The sequence below is a fragment of the Pseudochaenichthys georgianus genome, chromosome 17, assembly GCF_902827115.2.
Source record: "Pseudochaenichthys georgianus chromosome 17, fPseGeo1.2, whole genome shotgun sequence".
Classification (NCBI taxonomy): Eukaryota; Metazoa; Chordata; class Actinopteri; order Perciformes; family Channichthyidae; genus Pseudochaenichthys; species Pseudochaenichthys georgianus.
The window spans coordinates 2,989,014-3,009,881 of NC_047519.1; the positions used below are offsets into that span (position 1 = coordinate 2,989,014).

At 42.4% G+C, this 20,868-nt stretch overlaps 1 protein-coding gene across 6 annotated transcripts in view; it reads left to right on the forward strand.

Moving 5' to 3' along the window:
• The window catches only part of LOC117461804 (cyclic nucleotide-gated channel beta-1-like), a 60,637-nt gene that overhangs the window by 21,872 nt on the left and 17,897 nt on the right, over nt 1–20,868 (forward strand). For 4 of the 6 annotated variants that reach the window (XM_071206340.1, XM_071206337.1, XM_034103765.2 and 1 more), the window contains exon 2: nt 18,706–19,923. In XM_071206340.1, the coding sequence (XP_071062441.1) occupies nt 18,814–19,923 (1,110 nt within the window). In that variant the 5' untranslated portion in view covers nt 18,706–18,813. The remainder of the gene's footprint in view (nt 1–18,705; nt 19,924–20,868) is intronic. The other 2 variants (XM_034103763.2, XM_071206338.1) reach the window with 1 other exon arrangement.

Genomic DNA, 20,868 nt, shown 5'->3' on the forward strand with positions numbered 1-20,868 from the left:
ACAGAGGCTTGAAATGAAGTCAATGTAAAGTCAACTTGACAGTCTATACGGTGTCTTTCATATAATTGTATTTTCCAAATTCAAATAAAAGTTGTGCAATTGGACAGAGGGATAGACAGATGATCCATAAGGTCATGGGTAAGGTCCAGGGAGTGATCGCTAGCGTGGATTAGAGTGGAGAGCTCTCAAATCCCTCCCCATGACTTCTCTGAAGATGTGGCTGCATACATTGATGTAATCACTGCAGAACAATCAATGCACTGTCATTCAATGTTCTTCATAAAGGCTTATGAAAGCCCAGCGACTGAGGCTTTTATCTAATCGATTTCAGAAATGATTTAACTCTCTGCTGATGTTTGAGTGATGGAGAGATCATGGTGCAATGAACTTTGGATGAAGCTTGTTCTGAGAAAATGCCTTGAGGGCCTGACCAGGGGCCTCATTTATAACGCAGTGCGTAACCTTCACGTGGGAAGGTTGCTTACGTAGTAGAAATCCCAAAAATAGGTAGGCCTACAGAAAGTTTCCGACATTTTCCGATTCACCAAACATTGCGTACCGGCGAGAAAAGTGCGTACGGCACTTCCTACACCGGTTTCCCTTTATAAATCACAATCGACTCGAAATGCGGCGCAGCTTTTTGGGCTTCACGTAACGCCCAGATTTGCCTATAAATAGTCAAAGAAACGCCCGTTCATTCATTCCGCATGAAGAAGATCGCAGGAAATGACGACAGACGTCTCACACCGTGTCAGATTTAGTTTTTTTTGGGGAGGTGGAGATAAATCATTTTGTTTGGTGGATGCAGTTTGAACCAGAGTAGCAGCATGGAGGTCGGATCGTCACCAAAATAAATAAATAAGTGGTCCGAAAAAAGTTAATGACAAAAAGAATACACATAGCCTTCCTCAGGCAGTGTGTTTGCACCGGGGACAGGAGACCCCCCCTCTTGATGAGAGACTGTAAGAAGTGATCGGGGAATCCCTCCGGAGTGGAGTCATGACGACTGGATCTGAATTATGTTTTTGTATTTGGTGGTTTGTGTCCCAGCTGTCGATCAGCTGTCGATCAGCTGTGCGCAGCGTCTCTACTGCAGCAACTCTATATCCACCAGTTAAAGGAAATACAACTAATGTGTTGTGTTATATTAGCTGTACAATTTACCACATATGGTGTTCTTAGTTTCCATACGTCCTGTGTTTTACGAGCGACTTATCAAGTCTTGGCAAACGGCATAAAACACGATTAAACGTGATAGTATATAAAACCATGCTCGTATCTACAACCTATAGAAAAGCAACACGGCGTCAGTTTAGACGTAATTCTGTCCTCCTGCTGACCGCATCATTTATGAGAAAACATTTATAACATTAACACAACATATTCGAGGTGGTTTTAAATAACATCCGTATTTATTTATTTCTCCAGGTTATGTTTTTGTGTGCACTGAGGAGTCTCAAGCAGGCGTTTGTTTAATCATTTTAAGATTGGCTTTAATCAATGTTTGAAAATGAATTCTTCGTATATGATAAATGAGAGGTAACATTTTGTTTATGGTATTATTTCCACATATTTCTCTCCATTCTTCCTTCTGCCAACGGTGTCGCAGTTTCTCGTCTCTCCCGTTGTTGTGCTTAGTGCGTACGCACGGGTTAGAGTTTGCGTGGAGGACCGCACGTTTTCCCGTCAAGTTAGTATTTTATAAATCGCAAACATTGCGTAGAAACTGGCGTACGCCATCTTTTGAGTTATATCCCTTTCTAAATGAGGCCCCTGATCACACTTAGTTTCATGGGTCAAAGATGCAGAGCATTACAACGCTTGAATACTGTACATCAATTGTGTTTCTGTGGTGATATCAGTTCTTCTGTTTGTTAATATCTCGGGGCCCTATCATGCTCTTTTTCATAATTCAAAGTTTCAAAGTTCTGTGCTTCTCATTACATTGATATACTCATCATACGGCTCAGGAAGGGCAACGGAGCATTTACGTAACTGAACATTGTGATTACTTGGATCTATCGCCTGACATTGGGACTTAACTAAAAAAAGAACTGAATATAGCAGCTTGCCTTCCTCTTACTGTTACCATAGCAACTCTTCTTCTCTGTCACCAGCACATGCCTGGAACGACAGACCATAATATTCTGCTAACCCACTCACAGCCAACGCAGTGCCACCATGGTAACAATATGAGGGCTTGAGTTTAGTACACTCTGCTATAATCCCTGCTATGGAATGGTTACAGTTATAACATAATCTACCAGTTCAGTACTGAAGTATGCTTTTCTTTTTCTAAGGCAATCATTGCTATTTAAATGTTCACATAAAACACATAAAGCAATATAATGTTACAGTTCAGTGCTTTATAAACCAGCATTAGTATTTTGAAATCAAGCCTTTGACAGACAGGAAGCCAGTGTAAAGACCTCACAACTGGACTGATCCACTTTCTTAGTGTTAGTGAGGACTTGAGCAGCAGTGTTCTGAATCAGCTGCAGCTTCCTAATAGATTTTGTTTTAGTAATGTAAATGCTTAAAGGGATCACATTTCCACCAGGAAAAGATAAGAAAGGAAAGGTTACAAAGACGAACAGAAAATGATATCGAGACTCACTCCTTATGCTGCGTTCACACCGGACGCGATGTGAATATTCGCTTCGCTCTAATCGCTCCTATTGCATCACTCTAAACGCTCGAGTTTCACCGCGGCTGTCAGCTGTGTTTACTCGCATCATTCAAATGAGAAGCGCTGCACAGGGGGCTACAACTACAACAAAATGAACATATTTTACCGTGATCTAATTGGAATACCCGTTTCAAAATGATGCCGAAGTAACAACATACTGATACCGGTTAGTAAAAACCATGAATTAATGCTTGACAAGTCTGCAGACAGACGGCAGGCGAAAAACCTTTTAAAATGCGTATTTTCTGAATGGAGATCGGATCGATCAGGCTAAGCTAACGTTGTATCTGCTCCAGTGGCGTAACAAGGTTGTGATTGGCCCCGGTGCAAATATTTTTTTTTGGCCCCCCCCCCCCCCAACTCAGCGCTGCTTGCTTCTTTTTTTTTTTTTCTCTCTCTCTCTCCACTTTCAAAATCTATTTAAAACTCATAGCAATAGCAAACAACACATTCTCAAAGTTGTCTTGAAATTAACTTAATAAATAAACGAAGCGAAAAATATAGCCTACTTATGCAAACAACATTGAATCTGGACTTGAAATGATTCTGATTAGGCATTATTCCTGTAGCACGCGCTCTATCTCTCTTTCTCTCACTCTCTCACTCTCACTCACAAACACAGGCTTCAAATCAAGTCGTCATTATTACAACAAATACACACTTGCAACTGATAACACTGGCAATTATTTTATATTTATTAGACTATTCAAAAATTCATGCTTCAAAAAACAACGACACAGCGAACTAATCACACAATCACAGAATTAATCATTCTTCATCATGGCACAGCAGCCACACGTTATCACAGACACAGGTTAGGTGCGCACCAGCGCATTTTCCAACATAAGAGAGGTCACACTTACATTGCTACAGATTTAGATCTCCGACCCCTCTCCATAACAAGAGAAAAGCTACTCATCACCATTTGAAGTTCATCTTGAGGGCCTTGCGCTCAGCAAAGTCGTCAACAACGCTGCTCAGGTCTAACTTCCGGGCCCTGCTGTTCTCTATTGAGTGTTGCCAATCCACTGAGTCGTTCTTGTCCCATGCGGCTTCTTAAATACGTCTTAATCAAGTTGAGCTTTGAGAAAGAGCATTCTGCGGTCGCAACAGTGACAGGTACGGTGATATATAACAGCAATGCTGTGCACACTTCGCTAAATGTGGCTGCCATTGAGCTGTGGTCCACAATAAGCATCTTGGCCATATCCTTCACAGATGGTTCTTTAGCTAGTTCAGTCTTAAAGCAGGCTCTGAATGCAAGGAGTTGGACGGGGAAACTCGGGGATATATCCCTGCTGTAGTGGTCCGCGAGGCGCTGCGCGTGCTGGTGAAGGGCATTGTCCTGCGCACGGTTCAACGTCCCGGGGTGGATAGCCTGGAACAGTTAGTTCGTTTCACGCTTAGAAGTGAACCTCTGTGACAGCTGGCTGTTAATGATGTCCAGGCTGGCGTTGAACACATTAATTCTGAAACGGCTCTCGCCATCACTAAGCCTCTCGTCTTGACTGAGTTCATCGAAGTGGCGTTTCATCCTTCTTTTGCGAATTTCCGTGAACTCGCTCTGCGCTACCCGTCTCTCAGCAAGACTCTGAGCGGTGCGTTTGACCCGGTCAAAGTCATCTCGGTATGCAGATAGGGCCTGGACTGTGTTTTGGAGGACACCAACAGCTTTGTGGATGTCTACATCCTTTGCCTGCAACATCTTTGACACTGCATTCATGTTTTCCAGTATTTTTGTCTGTTGTTCGACAAGAAAAATAAAGCTGAATTTTTCCATATGGTTTTTTAGGGCTGTAGCCTCGTCCCGTTCCTCGCTCTTTTCGCTGACCAGTGCGATTTTAGTTAGAGCTTTCATGACATCTACATACCGGTATCTAAGGGCAGCAATTGCATCTTGTCTTGAGCACCACCTGGTTGTGCAGAAGCGCTTCATGGTAACTGTACCATGCTCTGAGAGTTCTGATGACGTGATACCAGAAAGGAGTGACCATCTCTTAATACTTTGGCTGAAAAAAGTATAAAGAGTCTCAACAATATCATAAAAATTGCGCAGCTCCGCTATAATCTTTACGGAGTCATTCAGTGTCAGATTTAAATTGTGTGCAGCACAGTGTACATATTTGGCAAGCGGTTCCATCTCCATGATCCTGGCCTGCACACCTGAATAGACCCCACTCGTGTTCGCCGCCCCATCGTATCCCTGGCCCCGACACTTGCTCAGGTGAAATCCGTTACTCTCTATGCTGTCCAGGATTTTCTTTTGGAGTTCACGAGCTGACGTGTCCACTGTTTCCACGAACCCCAAGAAAGCCTCAGGATATCTTTTGCGTTGTCATTTTCATCCCTCTGGATTGTCACATATCTATACACTTGGCTAATTTGGTCTCTTTTGGAAATATCTTGGGTGGTGTCCATGATCACAGAAAAAAACGGAGCATTATTTATTTCTACTTGAATGTCGCACTGCACCCGCTTTGCGATTATGTGGATTATCTCATTTTGAACAGCTGGACTCAAGTATTTCACAGAACCTTGTGGTCGCTCAACAAGTTCTTTCAGAACCGGATCGTAACATGCTAAAAGTTCTATCATACTGAGAAAGTTTCCACTGTTGGGCTGTCCAAGAATCTCACTATGTCCTCTAAAAGCCAAGTTACAAGTGGCCAGAGTGATTGTAACGTTGACAATACGCTCAAGTACCTGTCTCCAGTAATTAGCAGCATTCCTTGCATTCCTCTCCATGTTTGCATCGATTCTCTCGTTTTTCTTCCACTGTTCATATATGACACACGCTCCGACATGGACCTGAGATTGTGAATGTGAGTCAATCCTCGCAGACAAATGTTGCCAGTCACGAACTCCTTTGACCCACGCATCACTGTAGAATGGGGCACCTCGGTCTGCGAACAGCCAGCACGGCTCACAATAGGCAGAGTCAGGGGCGGACTGGGACTACAAATCAGCCCGGGACTCTCGACCGGCCCACTTCGGTATCGCCGGCCCATCGCGGTACCGCAAGTAAATACCGCTAGTAAATTGTCGACGGGGGGGGGGGGGGGGGGGGAGAGGTGTTATAGTGACTTACCGCAGGGGTAGATATTAAGGGTAAAATTAACACATTTGTTGCAATAGCCTAATTTATGCACTAACTACATTACTTGTACTACAACATTTTAATCATCAGTTCTTCCTCATTTTCCTCAATTGTTCATATTTGGTTTATTAAAAATAATGATATTGTGGTCATTGTTAAAAAATGTCTGCTATTATATGAGTATTATTATTTGTATAATGTGCATTCTGCCTTCCTGTCATTAGGAGTTAGACATGTAATGGCTATGTAATTGATTAGATTATAACCTTCATTAAACTGCTGGGACATTTGAGATGGGTCTGGCTGCAGACCGCAGCAAGGAGGCGTTTCCTATAGGGGCGTTTCCTATAGGGGCGTTTCCTAACTTTTTTTATCCAATAGCAACTTAAGGGATTCCAGCTGCTTTTATAAATCCTCGCAGAAGAAGTCATTGTTCGAGTGATGGGAATCCCGGCTCTTCTTGCTGAGCCGGATCATTTGGCTCACCAAGAAGAGCCGGCTCTTTCGGCTCCCAAAGGGCTCTTCAGTTTACCACATATTCCATCCATCCATCCATCCATCCATCTTCTCCCGCTTATCCGTGGTCGGGTCGCGGGGGTAGCAATTCCAGCAGAGAGCCCCAAACTTTCTTTTCCCTGGCGACATCAACCAGCTCTGACTGGGGGATCCCAAGGCGCTCCCAGGCCAGCGAAGAGATATAATCCCTCCACCTGGTCCTAGGTCTACCCCTTGGTCTCTTCCCAGCTGGACGTGCCTGGAACACCTCCCTAGGGAGGCGCCCAGGTGGCATCCTAACTAGGTGCCCGAAATGTTTACCACATATTATACCTTTTAATTAAATCAAATGTAGCTGTTTTGACTAATGATTTATATGTGTACACATATATCACTTAAATTATTCAAGACATCCTTTGTACTAAAGTATTCAAAAGTAAAAATTACATGTTTAATATAAATGATTTGCTGTGGCCAATTGTTTTCATTGCATTTAAAGACCCGTGTAACTCTCTGATACCACCCAATGAATGCATTGGCTTGCTTGTAGAACCACGCTACACAAAACAGATAGCAACACCTATAAAAACTATTTAAAAAAAGGGGCTACTGTATCAACCTATATAAAGTATATAAATATAGTTTTTCTCCCTGCAGGAGAGGGGAGCGTGCTTTGAGATCAACTGCTAGGCTGCAGCGGGGAGAAGAGGGGGACAAAAAGAGATCTCCGTCCTCCGTGTTTTATTCTTATAGAAGTAAGAAGAGAAGTAATGGGTCAGAAACCCTCCTTTTTACGCAGCGGTCCAGACATAGACATCATAGCTACGGCGACACATATTCAGTTGCCAGTTACTTTTGGCATTAGGGCAGGGATATCTTTCAAGGTTTGACATAATGAATTGTGCTACTTTTAAAGCAAGCAACGATGTTTTCAAATCTGTAATCAAAAAGCTCCTCAAAAACACTATAGAAGCAGTTCCTGCCGTTGTTACGTTAGGTCAAACAGTAACAACGGACTACTTTTCTTAGCGGATGCATGTCAATTTAAATCAATACAAAAAACTATTTTTTAAATCAATAAAATATTTTTCTAAATCCATAAAAGCATTTCAATTATTATTGGGAGTCATGTCGTTACTTTGTTGAGAATGTGGCCATGTGTAATAAGCGGGATAATGTCCACATTGCACATTGCATAATGTGCCTTCATGCCGATCTAGATCCCTCCGCAAAAACAAAACAAAAAACGGCTCGTTCGCGGGCGAGAGCCGGCTCCTGTCGTTCACTATATAACGCCCCTATAGGAAACGCCTCCTTGCTGCGGTCTGCAGCCAGACTCTATTGGGACATTTCCCCAATACCTTTATATTGTCTACTCTTCACTTACTGTCAGCAGGTCGGCATTGATGTACAGAGCCGACAGAAGACCTTGTTTATATTGTTATCATATTGAGAGGTGCAGCCAGTGACGCGTCCTGAAACCAGGAAGTAAGCTGCTGGTTCCCTCGACAAAAAGCAATGGAATTTCTCCACAGGGTTTTGGAAAATAGCTGGAAATAAGGTCTGTGGAAAACAAACCTGTTTGATAAATGCACGTTTTGTTCAGCCGGATAATCTCCACATGTCTACCCTACTTTTATCATTTTCGAATCATAAATCTAATCGATAGATTATAAAAGGGTTTTAGGACGCGTCACTGCACCACTAGAAGCCAACTCCATCGATCAAGCTGAAACTTTCTCTCCCTCTTCTTCTCATGCTCCCTGTCACTCTCCTTTAACTCCTCCGGTGACTTTCTTTTATTTGAAGATTGTTTTTTGCCCGGCTACCGCTGGTATTAAAAACATTTTTGGCGAATGGTTAAATGGCGTGATAGTCTGTAGTGATGGAGCGCGCTCCCGCTCACGGGAGCCTGCTCCGCAGCAAACAGCTGTTTGCTTTTCCCCCCAACAACGACAACCGACTCACGGAACGCTATGTTGTAGCGTTAATAAACGAAACAATTTAACTAAATTGCTAGTCAAAATACCAATACCACAGGACAATTTTTTTAAAGCAATATTTTTAGTGGCCCGAGCGGGCAAGTGGAAAGTAGCCTACGTTATGCTGGCCCGGGGTGTCTAAATAGTGCTTCCGGGCCAGCGGGCCATTTATAATGTCGAGCCCTGCCGGTTACCGGCCGGCCCACATCGTCCAACTGCTGAGTCTGACCGAGACACGCAGCTCTGTATAATCACCTGAAGCCCCGCCCTCTGTTTAGCGAGCTGCAGGAGCTGCATGAGAAACTGACGTGCTGTCAGGAGAGAGAGAGGGAGGGAGAGGGGAAAAGAGAGGCTCCGTTTCTCCCGTGTTATTATTCAAAGTTGATGTAAACTTCTGAATAATGTACGTTATACTACAAGTAGTTTGTTTGAATGTAATAATTATGTTGTTTGTTGTTTGTGGAATAATTTATTGAAAAATGTATCTGAATTTTTTCGATCTGTTACGATTATAAACTGAAGCAATATAAAAATGAGCCCCGTGAACTGAGTTTTAAACTGAAGCATATCTGCTCATAGTCCGGTAAATTACCTGCTTACGGAAACTCTGCTACACAACTCATATTATTATTATTGAAATATGACCGGTAAGTTTCAAATTTGTCCGGTAAAATAAATTCTGCCCGGACATTTGACCGGCGAGAAAAAATCCTAGCGGAAACCCTGGTTTGTACATGTTGAACTTTTGAATAGTTTCTGAACAGATATGAGGAGATGTGAGCTCTGAGTGCTAACAGCTAACGGCTGATGTTTTGGTTTTGTGGTTCTATGTCATTGAAGGCATGCTGAGATCCTCACCACTGATTGGCTACCGCGAGATCGCTTTACGCGAATTTGATGCTTGAGTTGAAAAAATGTAATTCGAGCGTTTGTCGCGGCCCCCTCCAATCGCGCCTCAGCATTCACATCAACCGCTTCATGCACGCTGTCGGAGCGAATTCGCGTCCGTCCGCGTCTCTGCATTGACTTTACATGTAATCGCGTTGCCCCCAAACATCGCATCGCGTCCGGTGTGAACGCACCATTAGTGCAGATAATTTAAAAGTATAAAAGTTTAGATTTTGTATTTAAATGTGTTCACTTTACGATATTGACAAGTCCCAGTTATGAGATAGTTAATCAAAGTGTAAAAAAATAAAAAAATATTGTAAGAGTCGAGAGGAGCTGATAATTTATTCCGGCAAATTACTCAGACCTACTAATTGACCTAACAGAAGTTATTGAGTCTATGTAAGTTTACTGCTTGGCTCAGATCCACCAACGTCAGCAAGATCTCACCTCTATTAACTCTTGAAGAACCAGTTTCAATTAACTGCTGTTTCAATTCAGACGACTCTCTTGATCTGTTTAAGCGATCCCGAAGGATTTTGATATCAGTAAATGAGGTGTGGCCCTGCCTAAGTGTGAGTGTGGCAGGGTGCAATCTTACCTTTGAAGCAGGAGAGGAGAGCGCAGATGTCTTTTAAGTTGTCCCAGTCCAAAAGGTGGGATCAGTTTATTTGAAGAAAAATACGTCCAAACTAATACAGGGTTTTTACCTTCTCTCGTTACAACATTATTATCATACTAAACATATCATGCTGGGGTTATTTTCTAATCTAAAACCTTAATTCATAGTTCACACATTAAAAGTTTTCCGACAGAACCCAGAGGGATCGAAGGTTCTAAGGGTGCATTAACACCAGCCTTTTATAGTCCGGTTGAATCGAACCCTGGTGCGTTTAGCCGCTTGGTGCGGTTCGTTTGGGTCGGTGTGAACACAGTCCGAGACCTCTTAAGTGAACTAAACAACCAGACTCTGGTCCGCTAAAATAGGTGGTCTCGGAGCGCTTGCTTGCGAACTCTGGAGCGGTTAATTGCTGGTGTGAACGCAGTCCGCACCAAAACATAGGAAGCGTAGTATTTACGTGTCACAAGAATGCGGATGTCTTCAAAAATCTTTAGCGAAAGAGTCTTTCAAGACATCCGCGGTTGTTTAGTTAAAGAGTGAAGCAGAATTGTGTTGAACAGTGTCGTGTAAAGTACAAATGCTCCGTCAACTACATAAAATTAAGAACTTCTTCGTTCTTACTGCAGAACGTCTCTCATTATGTTATAATGTTTTTTAACGGACGTTGTCTGATTATATAATCATATGCACGGGCCGCTAGTGTCTGTTGATCTCCAGATTAACAGCAGCATGAGAATAACCTGCCGAAAGCGCCGATGCTCCATGGCGGAGGCTCCATGGCGGAGGCTCCGGAAGAAATTGCCGGGATTTGCGTTTTTACCCCCTTAATGTCTGACCAATGTAGGGCTAGGGGTTTAAAGTAGGGCTGTCAGTCGATTAAAATAGTTAATCGCGATTAATCGCAAATTAATCGCACATTTTTTATCTGTTCTAAATGTACCTTAGAGGAATATCTTTCAAATTTGTAATACTCTTATCAACATATGAGTGGACAAATATGCTTTATGCAAATGTTTATTATCATTTGAATGACAAATATTCTCATGAATATTAAACACAACAACCTCTGAACATTACAAATATCCACCTCAATTCAACCTGGAACCTCTCTCGTACAATAATACGATGTGTGTGTGTGTGTGGGTGTGTGTGTGTGTGTGTGTGATGGATGGTTGGAGCTATGTGCAACTCAAGGCATATGCTCGAACGGGAGCTGCCTGGACGCTGCAATCATGTTGCGCGCATTATCCGTGTTGAGTGTGCTGACTGTTCGTACAATGTCCCACTGTCTGCTTCCTGCATCAAGTCAAGTGCTCGGCGCAGTTGTGGCGAAATGTCGCTCCTCTGTTTTCATTTAAACAGCTCCTTATATCCGTTAGCGCAGCTAGCTAGCACCAGATGCTAACAACAACAATGCACGTCAGGTCTCTCTCTCGCTCGCTCGGGCCACACATACACACACCCTCCCGGTCCTCCCGATGGCCAGTCGGTGCCTGCCGGTGAGCGTGGAAGTGTGCTCTGCCACAAGCGGGCGGCAGGAGCTGGGCTGTCAGCATCAGCGGGGCTGTCAGCATCAGCTTGTAGTTGGTATTTTAAACTCGATGCGCTCTGAAAGTACGGGGCGGCCGAGGAAAAAAAATACACATGCGTTAATCGCGTTAAAATAATTAGTGGCGTTAATGTTTTTTGCGTTAACGCGTTATTAACGCGTTAAATTGACAGCCCTAGTTTATAGTTTATAGTCCGTTTGAGTTTTGCCCGTGTGAACGCAAACCGAACCTTCTGAAAAATGAAACAATGTAACAAACTGTGGTCTGGTGCGCACCAGAGAAGTGGACTATTAGGTGTGAATGCACCCTAACATTCACAACCTTCCGATACATTAAGTGGTCAGCTCCCCAGAATGATCGGTTAGAAATCCCCTTAAAATTATAAGTTTGAATTCCGACAGAACCCAGAAGGATCGAAGGTTCTAACATTCACAACCTATAGTCCGATACATTTAAGAGGCCAGCTCCCCAGAATGATCGGTTAGAAATCCTAGTTTTAAAAACTTTCATCCAACCATTCACTCAGCATTCAATCCACAGAGATTTAAGCAATAGTTACCAAGTTTGAGAGAACCTTACCGAGGCGAAAACCCAGCTCTCCAGGGCGAGAGCTTACCAGGAGAGAGTATACCAGGGGAACCCCCCCCCCCTCTCTCTCTAGTTTGCTCCCTCTCCGCCAGTGTCTTTATGCTCAAAAACAGGATAGAAAAACCTAAAGACACCTCCTCCATACCCATATTTGTGGAAACTGGGCATGGCCTCTGATGTACAGGACTGGACATGACCAGACATATTCTATGGCTATGGCATAAGACACACCTTCCCATGTTTGTGTAAAAAGGTCATGACCCCCACTCTGCAGGACTTGCAAAATATTATTCTCGGCTATGACATAACCACCTTTTTGGGGCCTCAATGTATTTCTCCTTAAGTCAGGAGCCCCCCTCCCGGTGTACTGCTGTGAGGGGAGAGAGAAGAAACTGCCTCTTCTCTTATCAGTGACACCCATAAACCATTACAGGCCTTATAGGCCATAAGGTGAACCCTGTTATCGTTTCATCCCGCTCCACAGAAGTGGAACTACACAATCTTTAGTTCATAAAAAAGAACGAGTCATGCTTATCCACCAAAAAAAAGTTCGTCGCTAAAATTCCTGTCAATTCTTCTAGGCACGTAATTATTGGCTGAACTAGTCCCTTCAAAGCGTAATAATATCTTGGTCAAAAGTAGTGCCACGGTCCGTCACGTGATCGCGCTACACCAATTGGGTAGCTGCATATACCGGTATCAACAAACTGATTTGGAAAAAATGGCGACCGCCATGATTTCATCGAGTAGCGGGGACGAGGAAAACGCACCAGAAAGTCTCAAAAAGTCAAAATTATCAACACACAAACATTGTTACATGCATATTACGTCTGTGAAGCACGAAAAGGTTGATTATTTTACCAATATCACACTGCAGGTCTTCAACAACATCAACAGACCCTCCATGACAGTGGCATTGATTTTGAAGTTGCAAATACAATATTATCATATTACAATAATAATAATAATAATAATAATAATATAATATATATATATATATTATATATATCTATATTAATAATCTATAATAATAATAATAATATATATATATATATTATATATATCTATAATAATAATCTATATATCTATAATAATAATAATAATATATATATATACTTATATATAGTATATCTATAATAATAATCTATATATATATATATATACATATATATATATATCTATAATAATAATCTATATATATCTATAATAATAATCTATAATAATAATAATAATAATAATAATAATAATAATGTAATTCATCAAATTATTATATGATGAATGAGTACATAAATGAATCAATGGTCATTGGTATAAGTACTGCATTTTATTGATCTAAATTACTTAACATAACAAGGTTAACCTTCTTCTTGGACGCAGCTATGTATGAAATCAAGTCATGTTTATTTTAAGAGTGCATTTAACGTGTACAGGGTAACAATAACAACAGACAGACAGACAAAAAATCCTCAGTCTAATGGAATAATCCACAAGCTCAGCCAATGAACCTAGCGATGCGAACATGGTAGTCCGGGGGGTATACTACGAAGCAGGATTTTCGCTTAGCCGGCTAAATTCAGGGAAAACTCCGGCTTTCCGGTCCTACGAAGCTGGTTCTCTTTTTAGCAGGCTAGATCTCCATGGTAACTTATGCTTAGCGGCTAACCTGGTCGGGACCAGGTTAGGTTGCAGGCTAAGAGCTCAACTCAGTGAAAGCACTGCCTGCTGACCAATCAGAGCTCAGTGTGCTGGGTTTAAAGCGATCAAGTCATATCACAGGAGAAAGGAAACACAGAAAAGCTGCCGTTGCAGGAAAGACGGCCGGCAAAAATCACCGACTGTGTGAACGTGAATAGAATATCACCTCCATCTTCAGAGCAATCTGACTATTATAACATTAGCGTTAAGAAAGCTTACTTACATATCTGTCACAACATAAGTAACCGGATCAGAGTAACATTAAGTACAGTCCGCGGCATATCACTTCATAATGTATCACATATTTTCTTATCTGAGTCAGCTGAGCCGTATCTGGCCGTGCAACACTCACAGTGTCACATACTGGATGCAGAAGTATTATTTTAAGCAACACATTAAGTTGAGGAAACACTCGAGACAAATGTAATTAAAGTCAGATCCACTCGTGTTTTAGACGGGGCAGTGATATCATAAACCTGTTAATGTATGCATTCAAACACTTTTTCTTTTACCAGCTATATTCACCTTGCAGGTGCAGCTCTGTGGCTTTTATCGTGGATAAAGTGTTTAAGTCATGGATGTTTAAAGTTTAACTTCTTCATATGTCTAATATTATAGTTGACTTTTCATTCAGGAAGTAGCCTATGACGCTGCGCTGTCAGTATGCTTCTCCATGTTTGTGATTGGTCGAAGGCTCCAAATACCACCCCTTTCATGTGAACGCGTACCTAACTAGATAGGACACGGCTGGCTTGAGCGATCCACTTGATAACCCGCGTCGTAGTACCGTTTAGCGACAGCGCGTATGTTTTGGATTAGGCCAACTGGCTAACTCAAACATATCCAGGTTAGGTTGAACCAGCTACGTAGTACAGGCCCCAGGAATGTTGTTGGAGCTGGAGTTGGCTGATAAACGCTGCTAGCCAATGTTGATTCGATGGTCAACTCTGTTCCCAGATAGTAAAACCTCGCACAAATACCGCGTATATAACGCAAATACCTCGGACTTAGTGATGTATTAAGACATATGACAAAACATGACATAAAACAAGCATACAGCACTGTTTAGAATCCATTTGGTCTGGTTTAGCGTAACCATGTAACCATCTTTCACTTCTGTTGACAACATGCAGCTACCCAATTGGTTTAGCACGATCACGTGACGAACCGTGGCACTACTTTTGACCAAGATATTATTACGCTTTGAAGGGACTAGTTCAGCCAATAATTACGTGCCTAGAAGAATTGACAGGAATTTTAGCGACAAACTTTTTTTTGGTGGATAAGCATGACTCGTTCTTTTTTATGAACTAAAGATTATGTAGTTCCACTTCTGTGGAGCGGGATTTCTTTTCTAAAGGACTTTTCGAGGTTCACCTTGCGGCCTATTACACTCAACTTAACAAAGCACTTGTGTTTTGTTTATACTGTAAATATAGAAAATCATAACATGGGGGTTATATAAGAATATAATTGACTATATTTGATTATAACTAAGTTTCGTTTGAATTATTCAACCTAATATGAAGATCTCAACAATATATATATATTAGGGCTGTCAAGTTAACGTGTTAATAACGCGTTAACGCAAAAAAAAATTAACGCCACTAATTATTTTAACGCGATTAACGCATGTGTATTTTTTTCCCTCGGCCGCCCCGTAGTTTCAGAGCGCATCGAGTTTAAAATACCATCAACACGCTGATGCTGACAGCCCCGCTCCTGCCGCCCGCTTGTGGCAGACCACACTTCCACGCTCACCGGCAGGCACCGACTGGCCATCGGGAGGACCGGGAGGGTGTGTGTATGTGTGGCCCGAGCGAGCGAGAGAGAGACCTTACGTGCATTGTTGTTGTTAGCATCTGGTGCTAGCTGGCTGCGCTAACGGATAGAAGGAGCTGTTTAAATGAAAACGGAGGAGCGACATTTCGCCACAACTGCGCCGAGCACTTGACTTGATGCAGGAAGCAGACAGCGGGACATTGTAGGAGAAGTCAGCACACTCAGCACAGATAGTGCAACATGATTGCAGCGTCCAGGCAGCTCCCATTCGAGCATATGCCTTGAGTTGTACATAGCTCCAACGATCCATCACACACACACACACACACACACACACACACACACACACACACACACACACACACACACACACACACACACACACACACACACACACACACACACACACACACACACACACACACACACACACACACACACACACACACACACACACACACACACACACACACACACACACACACACACACACGTATGTTGATAAGAGTATTAAAAACTTGAAACATATTCCTCTAAAATACATTTAGAACAGATTAAAAATGTGCGATTAATTTGCGATTAACTATTTTAATCGACTGACAGTCCTAATATATATATATATATATATATATATATATATATTAGGGCTGTCAAACGATTACAATTTTTAATCAGATTAATCACAGCTTAAAAATTAATTAATCATGATTAATCACCATTCGAACTAAGTCCAAAATATGCCATTTATTTATGTATATTGTTGTGGGAATGGAAAGATAAATGAAAGCAGGCGGATATATCCATTTAACACAGTATCTATGTTTATTATAACATTTTTCTGCGTGTCAAAATGAAAGACAACCCACACACCTATCAATCATCAAACCGTGGGGTCTTAATTCATTACGTGTTGATTTCTATCAACGGGGGAGTACTTCAGGAAAGTCGACAGAGGGGGGGGGGGGGGGCTAGTGGAGTACTTCGTGACCACAGAGTGTGAACGTTGTGATCAGCTGTTTTAGCGCAGTTCTCCAGTGAAGGGGGGGGAGTCTCCCTCCGCAGCCGGTTGGCGTAGTTTTGGCACAAGTCCGTTATACAGACCGACGTTAACAGCAGCCCTGTCTGTGCACACGGAGACCGACTCTGTCGTCCGGTGATCTAACCGCCTTCTGGAAAAGCTTAACAAGTACGTCGGTACGCAAATGCGCTTTGTGACACAAGTGACGGTACGCATTTCAGATTACCACATAACCTGCGTACCAGTTATGTGCACCCCTGTACTACAGCAAAAGTATTCTCCGTCGGGACTTCCTGCAACAACACCACGCCGTTATCAAAGATGTTCTATTGAGAAGACGATCACTACGTGACAAAAGTTTTCAAAACCGTGGCTACTGAAATCAATCTTACTAACTGCTGTCTGTGCAATTTACTCCGCGCGAGTTGGCAGACTTTATTTTGCTTACTTTAACATCATTTTTCATGGTGGGGCTAAGCCATTTCTTGGTCTGGGTGTAGCCTACCCCAGCCATACCCTGGCGCTGCCACTGGTGGCACGTATGGGGCGGGCCATTCTGCAAATGCGTTAAATATTTTAACGCAATTAATTCAAAAAATTGATTACCGCCGTTAACGCGATAATTTTGACAGCACTAATATATATATATATATATGTATATACTTTTTAGATTAAATATAATCAAAAATCATCTTAATCTAATAATTAAAAAATGTTATTTTAAAAAGTTTGTCTTGCTACGTCTGAATTTTACCTAAGTGTCTTATAGTTTTGACTCAACATCAAGATTTCTTTTGCTTTTTTCTTATCTCATAACTCCAGAAGTGGAATAAGTACTCAGACTTTTGAATTAACTAGAGTAGCAATACTCAATTGTAAAAATACTGTGTTACAAGTAAATTGGATTCTTGGATTCAAAATCTAACTTAAATAAAAGTACTAAAGTATTGGATCAAATTATAATTAAAGTACCAAAAGTAAAATTACTTATTATACACAATGGTCCTTTCAGAATCATATTTATTAAATGAATGGATTATGATTATTGATGCATAAATGTGTTTATACCAGCTGGTAAAGGTGGAACACATTTTAATTATATATATATATATATATATATATTGCTGCTGGACCTTATAACCTGTTAATATATGTTAATGTTTATTTATTCGTTTATTTGCATTTTGAATGAGCGATTAATCTGAAGCAGTCAGATAAATGTAGTGGAGTAAAACATTCCAATATTGGCATCTAAACTGTATGGTATTACAATTCTTAGATAAAGTACAAGCAGCTGAAACTCATACTTACAGTACATGTAAAGAGGTCCTATTATGCTTAGATGTATAATGACATGATTATGTAACACCCATGATTCTATTCTCTAGCGCTCCAACCAGGGGCGTTTCCTGGACCTGGAAACATTCGGGGCTTAGCCCTCAGTGGCGGCGCCAGAGATTTTCTTTTGGGGTGCTGTGGGGTAGCTTGACGTTTCACAGAGGGTGCTCAAACATGTAGGTAGACCCAGAAGTACTTGTACTGTATTTCCATAATGCAACTCTCTGATTGGTCTGGTGTCTTGCCTCTGTTGTATTCACTGAGCACGGGAAATTACAATCCTGCCGTCCTCTCAGTGTCATGATGAGGTTCAGGTAAAGCACGGTTAATGTATTATGTTATTGAGGGAGAATTTTCCGAAAAAACATTCGGGGCGCAAGCCCCGAATGCCCAGGCAAGGCGACGCCACTGGCTCCAACACATTGTAATAGGCTAAGCCGCGGGACGTCTCTAAGCGGTTGACCAGTCACAACAGAGCCGGCCAGCTAACCAATCAGAGCAGACTGGGCTCTGGTTTCAGACAGAGGGTGAAAAGAGGTGCTGCAGCACAGACAGTATGAGAACAATAAAGAGCTTTTTGAACATTAAAGCATTAAAACACGTCACAGTAGAGACACTAGTACATACTGATATACACCTGAACGTTAGCAGAATATGTTCTCTTTAAATACAACATGAGTAAAAGTAGTTACATTCTTTTCACCATGGTCATATTTATATGTCCATTTCGAAATAATTGTGTTAATCCCCTTTAGGCACATTTGTAATTTGCGATAATGGGCTACATAAATAAAATCTGATTGCTTGATTATTTTCATTTTTTTTATGTTGTTATTTTTCTGACAGTTATGGACTTCCATATAATACTAACCAAGAATATCCAGATAATTATTACAATGATTAGTATTCACACATTTATTAAGTAATGAGGTTTCAAATGAAATATTGTTTGTGTCCACAGAGAGCATCAGCTGGGCTAAGGAGGACACCAGCTGAGCTAGGTAGCTCCAGCAACAATAACCCTATAACCGACTCTCCCTCTCCTATAGAGCCAACACGTTCAGATACCATGGAGATCAGCTCATCACCACCGCTAACAGACATGGAGACAGAAAACTTGGCTAGCTGGCACAGCCAGGAAGTGCTCCATGGGGGGCAGCAGCCAATCACAGATGAGCAGGATGAGGAAGAGGCTGCAGAGAAAGAAAATGGAAAAATAAATGAAGATGAAGAGTGTGATTACCTTGTTTTTGAGATAGGAGAGCAGAAGGGATGGCACACAGGAGAAGGAGATGAAGACACAGAGACAAAAGGAGAGGAGGAAGAATATGGAGGAAGAGGAGACGCAGAAGGAAAGGAAGAAGGGACAGGAGAAACAGAGAGGACAGATGAAGGTAGAGGAGACACAGAGAGAGAAGATGGAGGAAGAGGAGACACAGAGAGGGAAGATGGAGGAAGAGGAGACACAGAGAGGGAAGATGGAGGAAGAGGAGACACAGAGAGAGAAGATGGAGGAAGAGGAGACACAGAGAGGGAAGATGGAGGAAGAGGAGACACAGAGAGAGAAGATGGAGGAAGAGGAGACACAGAGAGAGAAGATGGAGGAAGAGGAGACACAGAGAGAGAAGATGGAGGAAGAGGAGACACAGAGAGAGAAGATGGAGGAAGAGGAGACACAGAGAGAGAAGATGGAGGAAGAGGAGACACAGAGAGAGAAGATGGAGGAAGAGGAGACACAGTTGAGATGAAGGACTTCTTCAGTCCTTCAGCATCAAAGCCCATGACGGCCACCCTTGATCTTTTAGACACCTGGGGTCACGACCCCGACAACAGAGATGACCTTAGCGACTGCCTCCAAGCTGAGCTGGCTGTCGTGTACTCGGACAGCGACGCAGGGGAGGACCAATGGGCTGGCTCCACGCCCTGTGATGTCACTAACCAGGAAGAAGCAGATGCAGAGGTTCATGATGGAGAAAGCATGGAAGAGGAGAAAGGCTATGAGGCAGAAGTAGAGAGTGTAACAGAGGTGCAGAGAGAGGAGGAAGAGGAGGAGAGGAGGAATGATGATGAGGAGCAGAGGAGGAATGATGATGAGGAGCAGAGGAGCTTGGGGAGAGATGTTTTCATGCGGACTCCTTCTGTCAACTCCACTGCCAGCTCCATAGACCCTGACAGGAAGGTAAGACATCTTTTATTGAAGTTGCAATACTCCCACAGAAGATTTGATGGTTGAAGGTAAACTTCAGGTAATGCTGCAGCACATCATTATGTGCAGAGGCAGTGCACTTAGAGTAGGACCTTTATACAGCCGTGGAAAATGATGGTATTGTGGGGGAAACTTCTGAAGCAATAGGAGTCAGGACTCAAAGAGACACGATGGAGAGCTGGAGCTTTGATGGCAAACACTGACGGTTTATTTGGAGCTTCGACCGGAGAATTCACAAGACATGTCACGGGTCACGGTGTGACAGTTTACTTATTTAGGTTATCTGGGGTGCGAGTCAGGTCTCTCTCCTGACGTTTCACATTTGGCTAGTCAGTCAGTTTTTGGAAATCTGCACAAAGGTGTATACATCTCACTGTAAACACCCAACATTGAATGACATTAAAATATAAGAAAGGACACAACTCAAAATCATAATCACAAATAGTAAGTGTATTTTTGAATACCCCCCCCCCCCAAACAATTCGTCTTCCCACAGTTCAATGTTAAATCCAAAACGTTCCACTCCGGGTGTCCTTCAAAATAAATAAAACAGTCAATTACCACAGGAGAATGTCAGTCGGTTTTAGCAATCCAGTCCTGGTTTTTAAGGTTTTGTGAGATGAGCGGCTCCTTTCAGCTTTGTACACAATAATCCAGGAACGTGAAGCAAGGGTATGATGCCGGATGCCGGATGACGGTGGATCAGACAAACGGTACGGACTTTAAACGACCTAACTGCTGGTTGCTAACAGATGAGCGTGTTGCTCCGCCGATCCCTCTTGCTGCACACACCCCTTTCCCTTCCGGCTCCGTCTAACTAAATAGGGGGAAAGGGAAATGGAGGCGCCAACCAACAGCGAATCACTGGCTGGGTGGGCGTTACCGTGAGTGACTACCGGTCACATAAACACCGGTTGT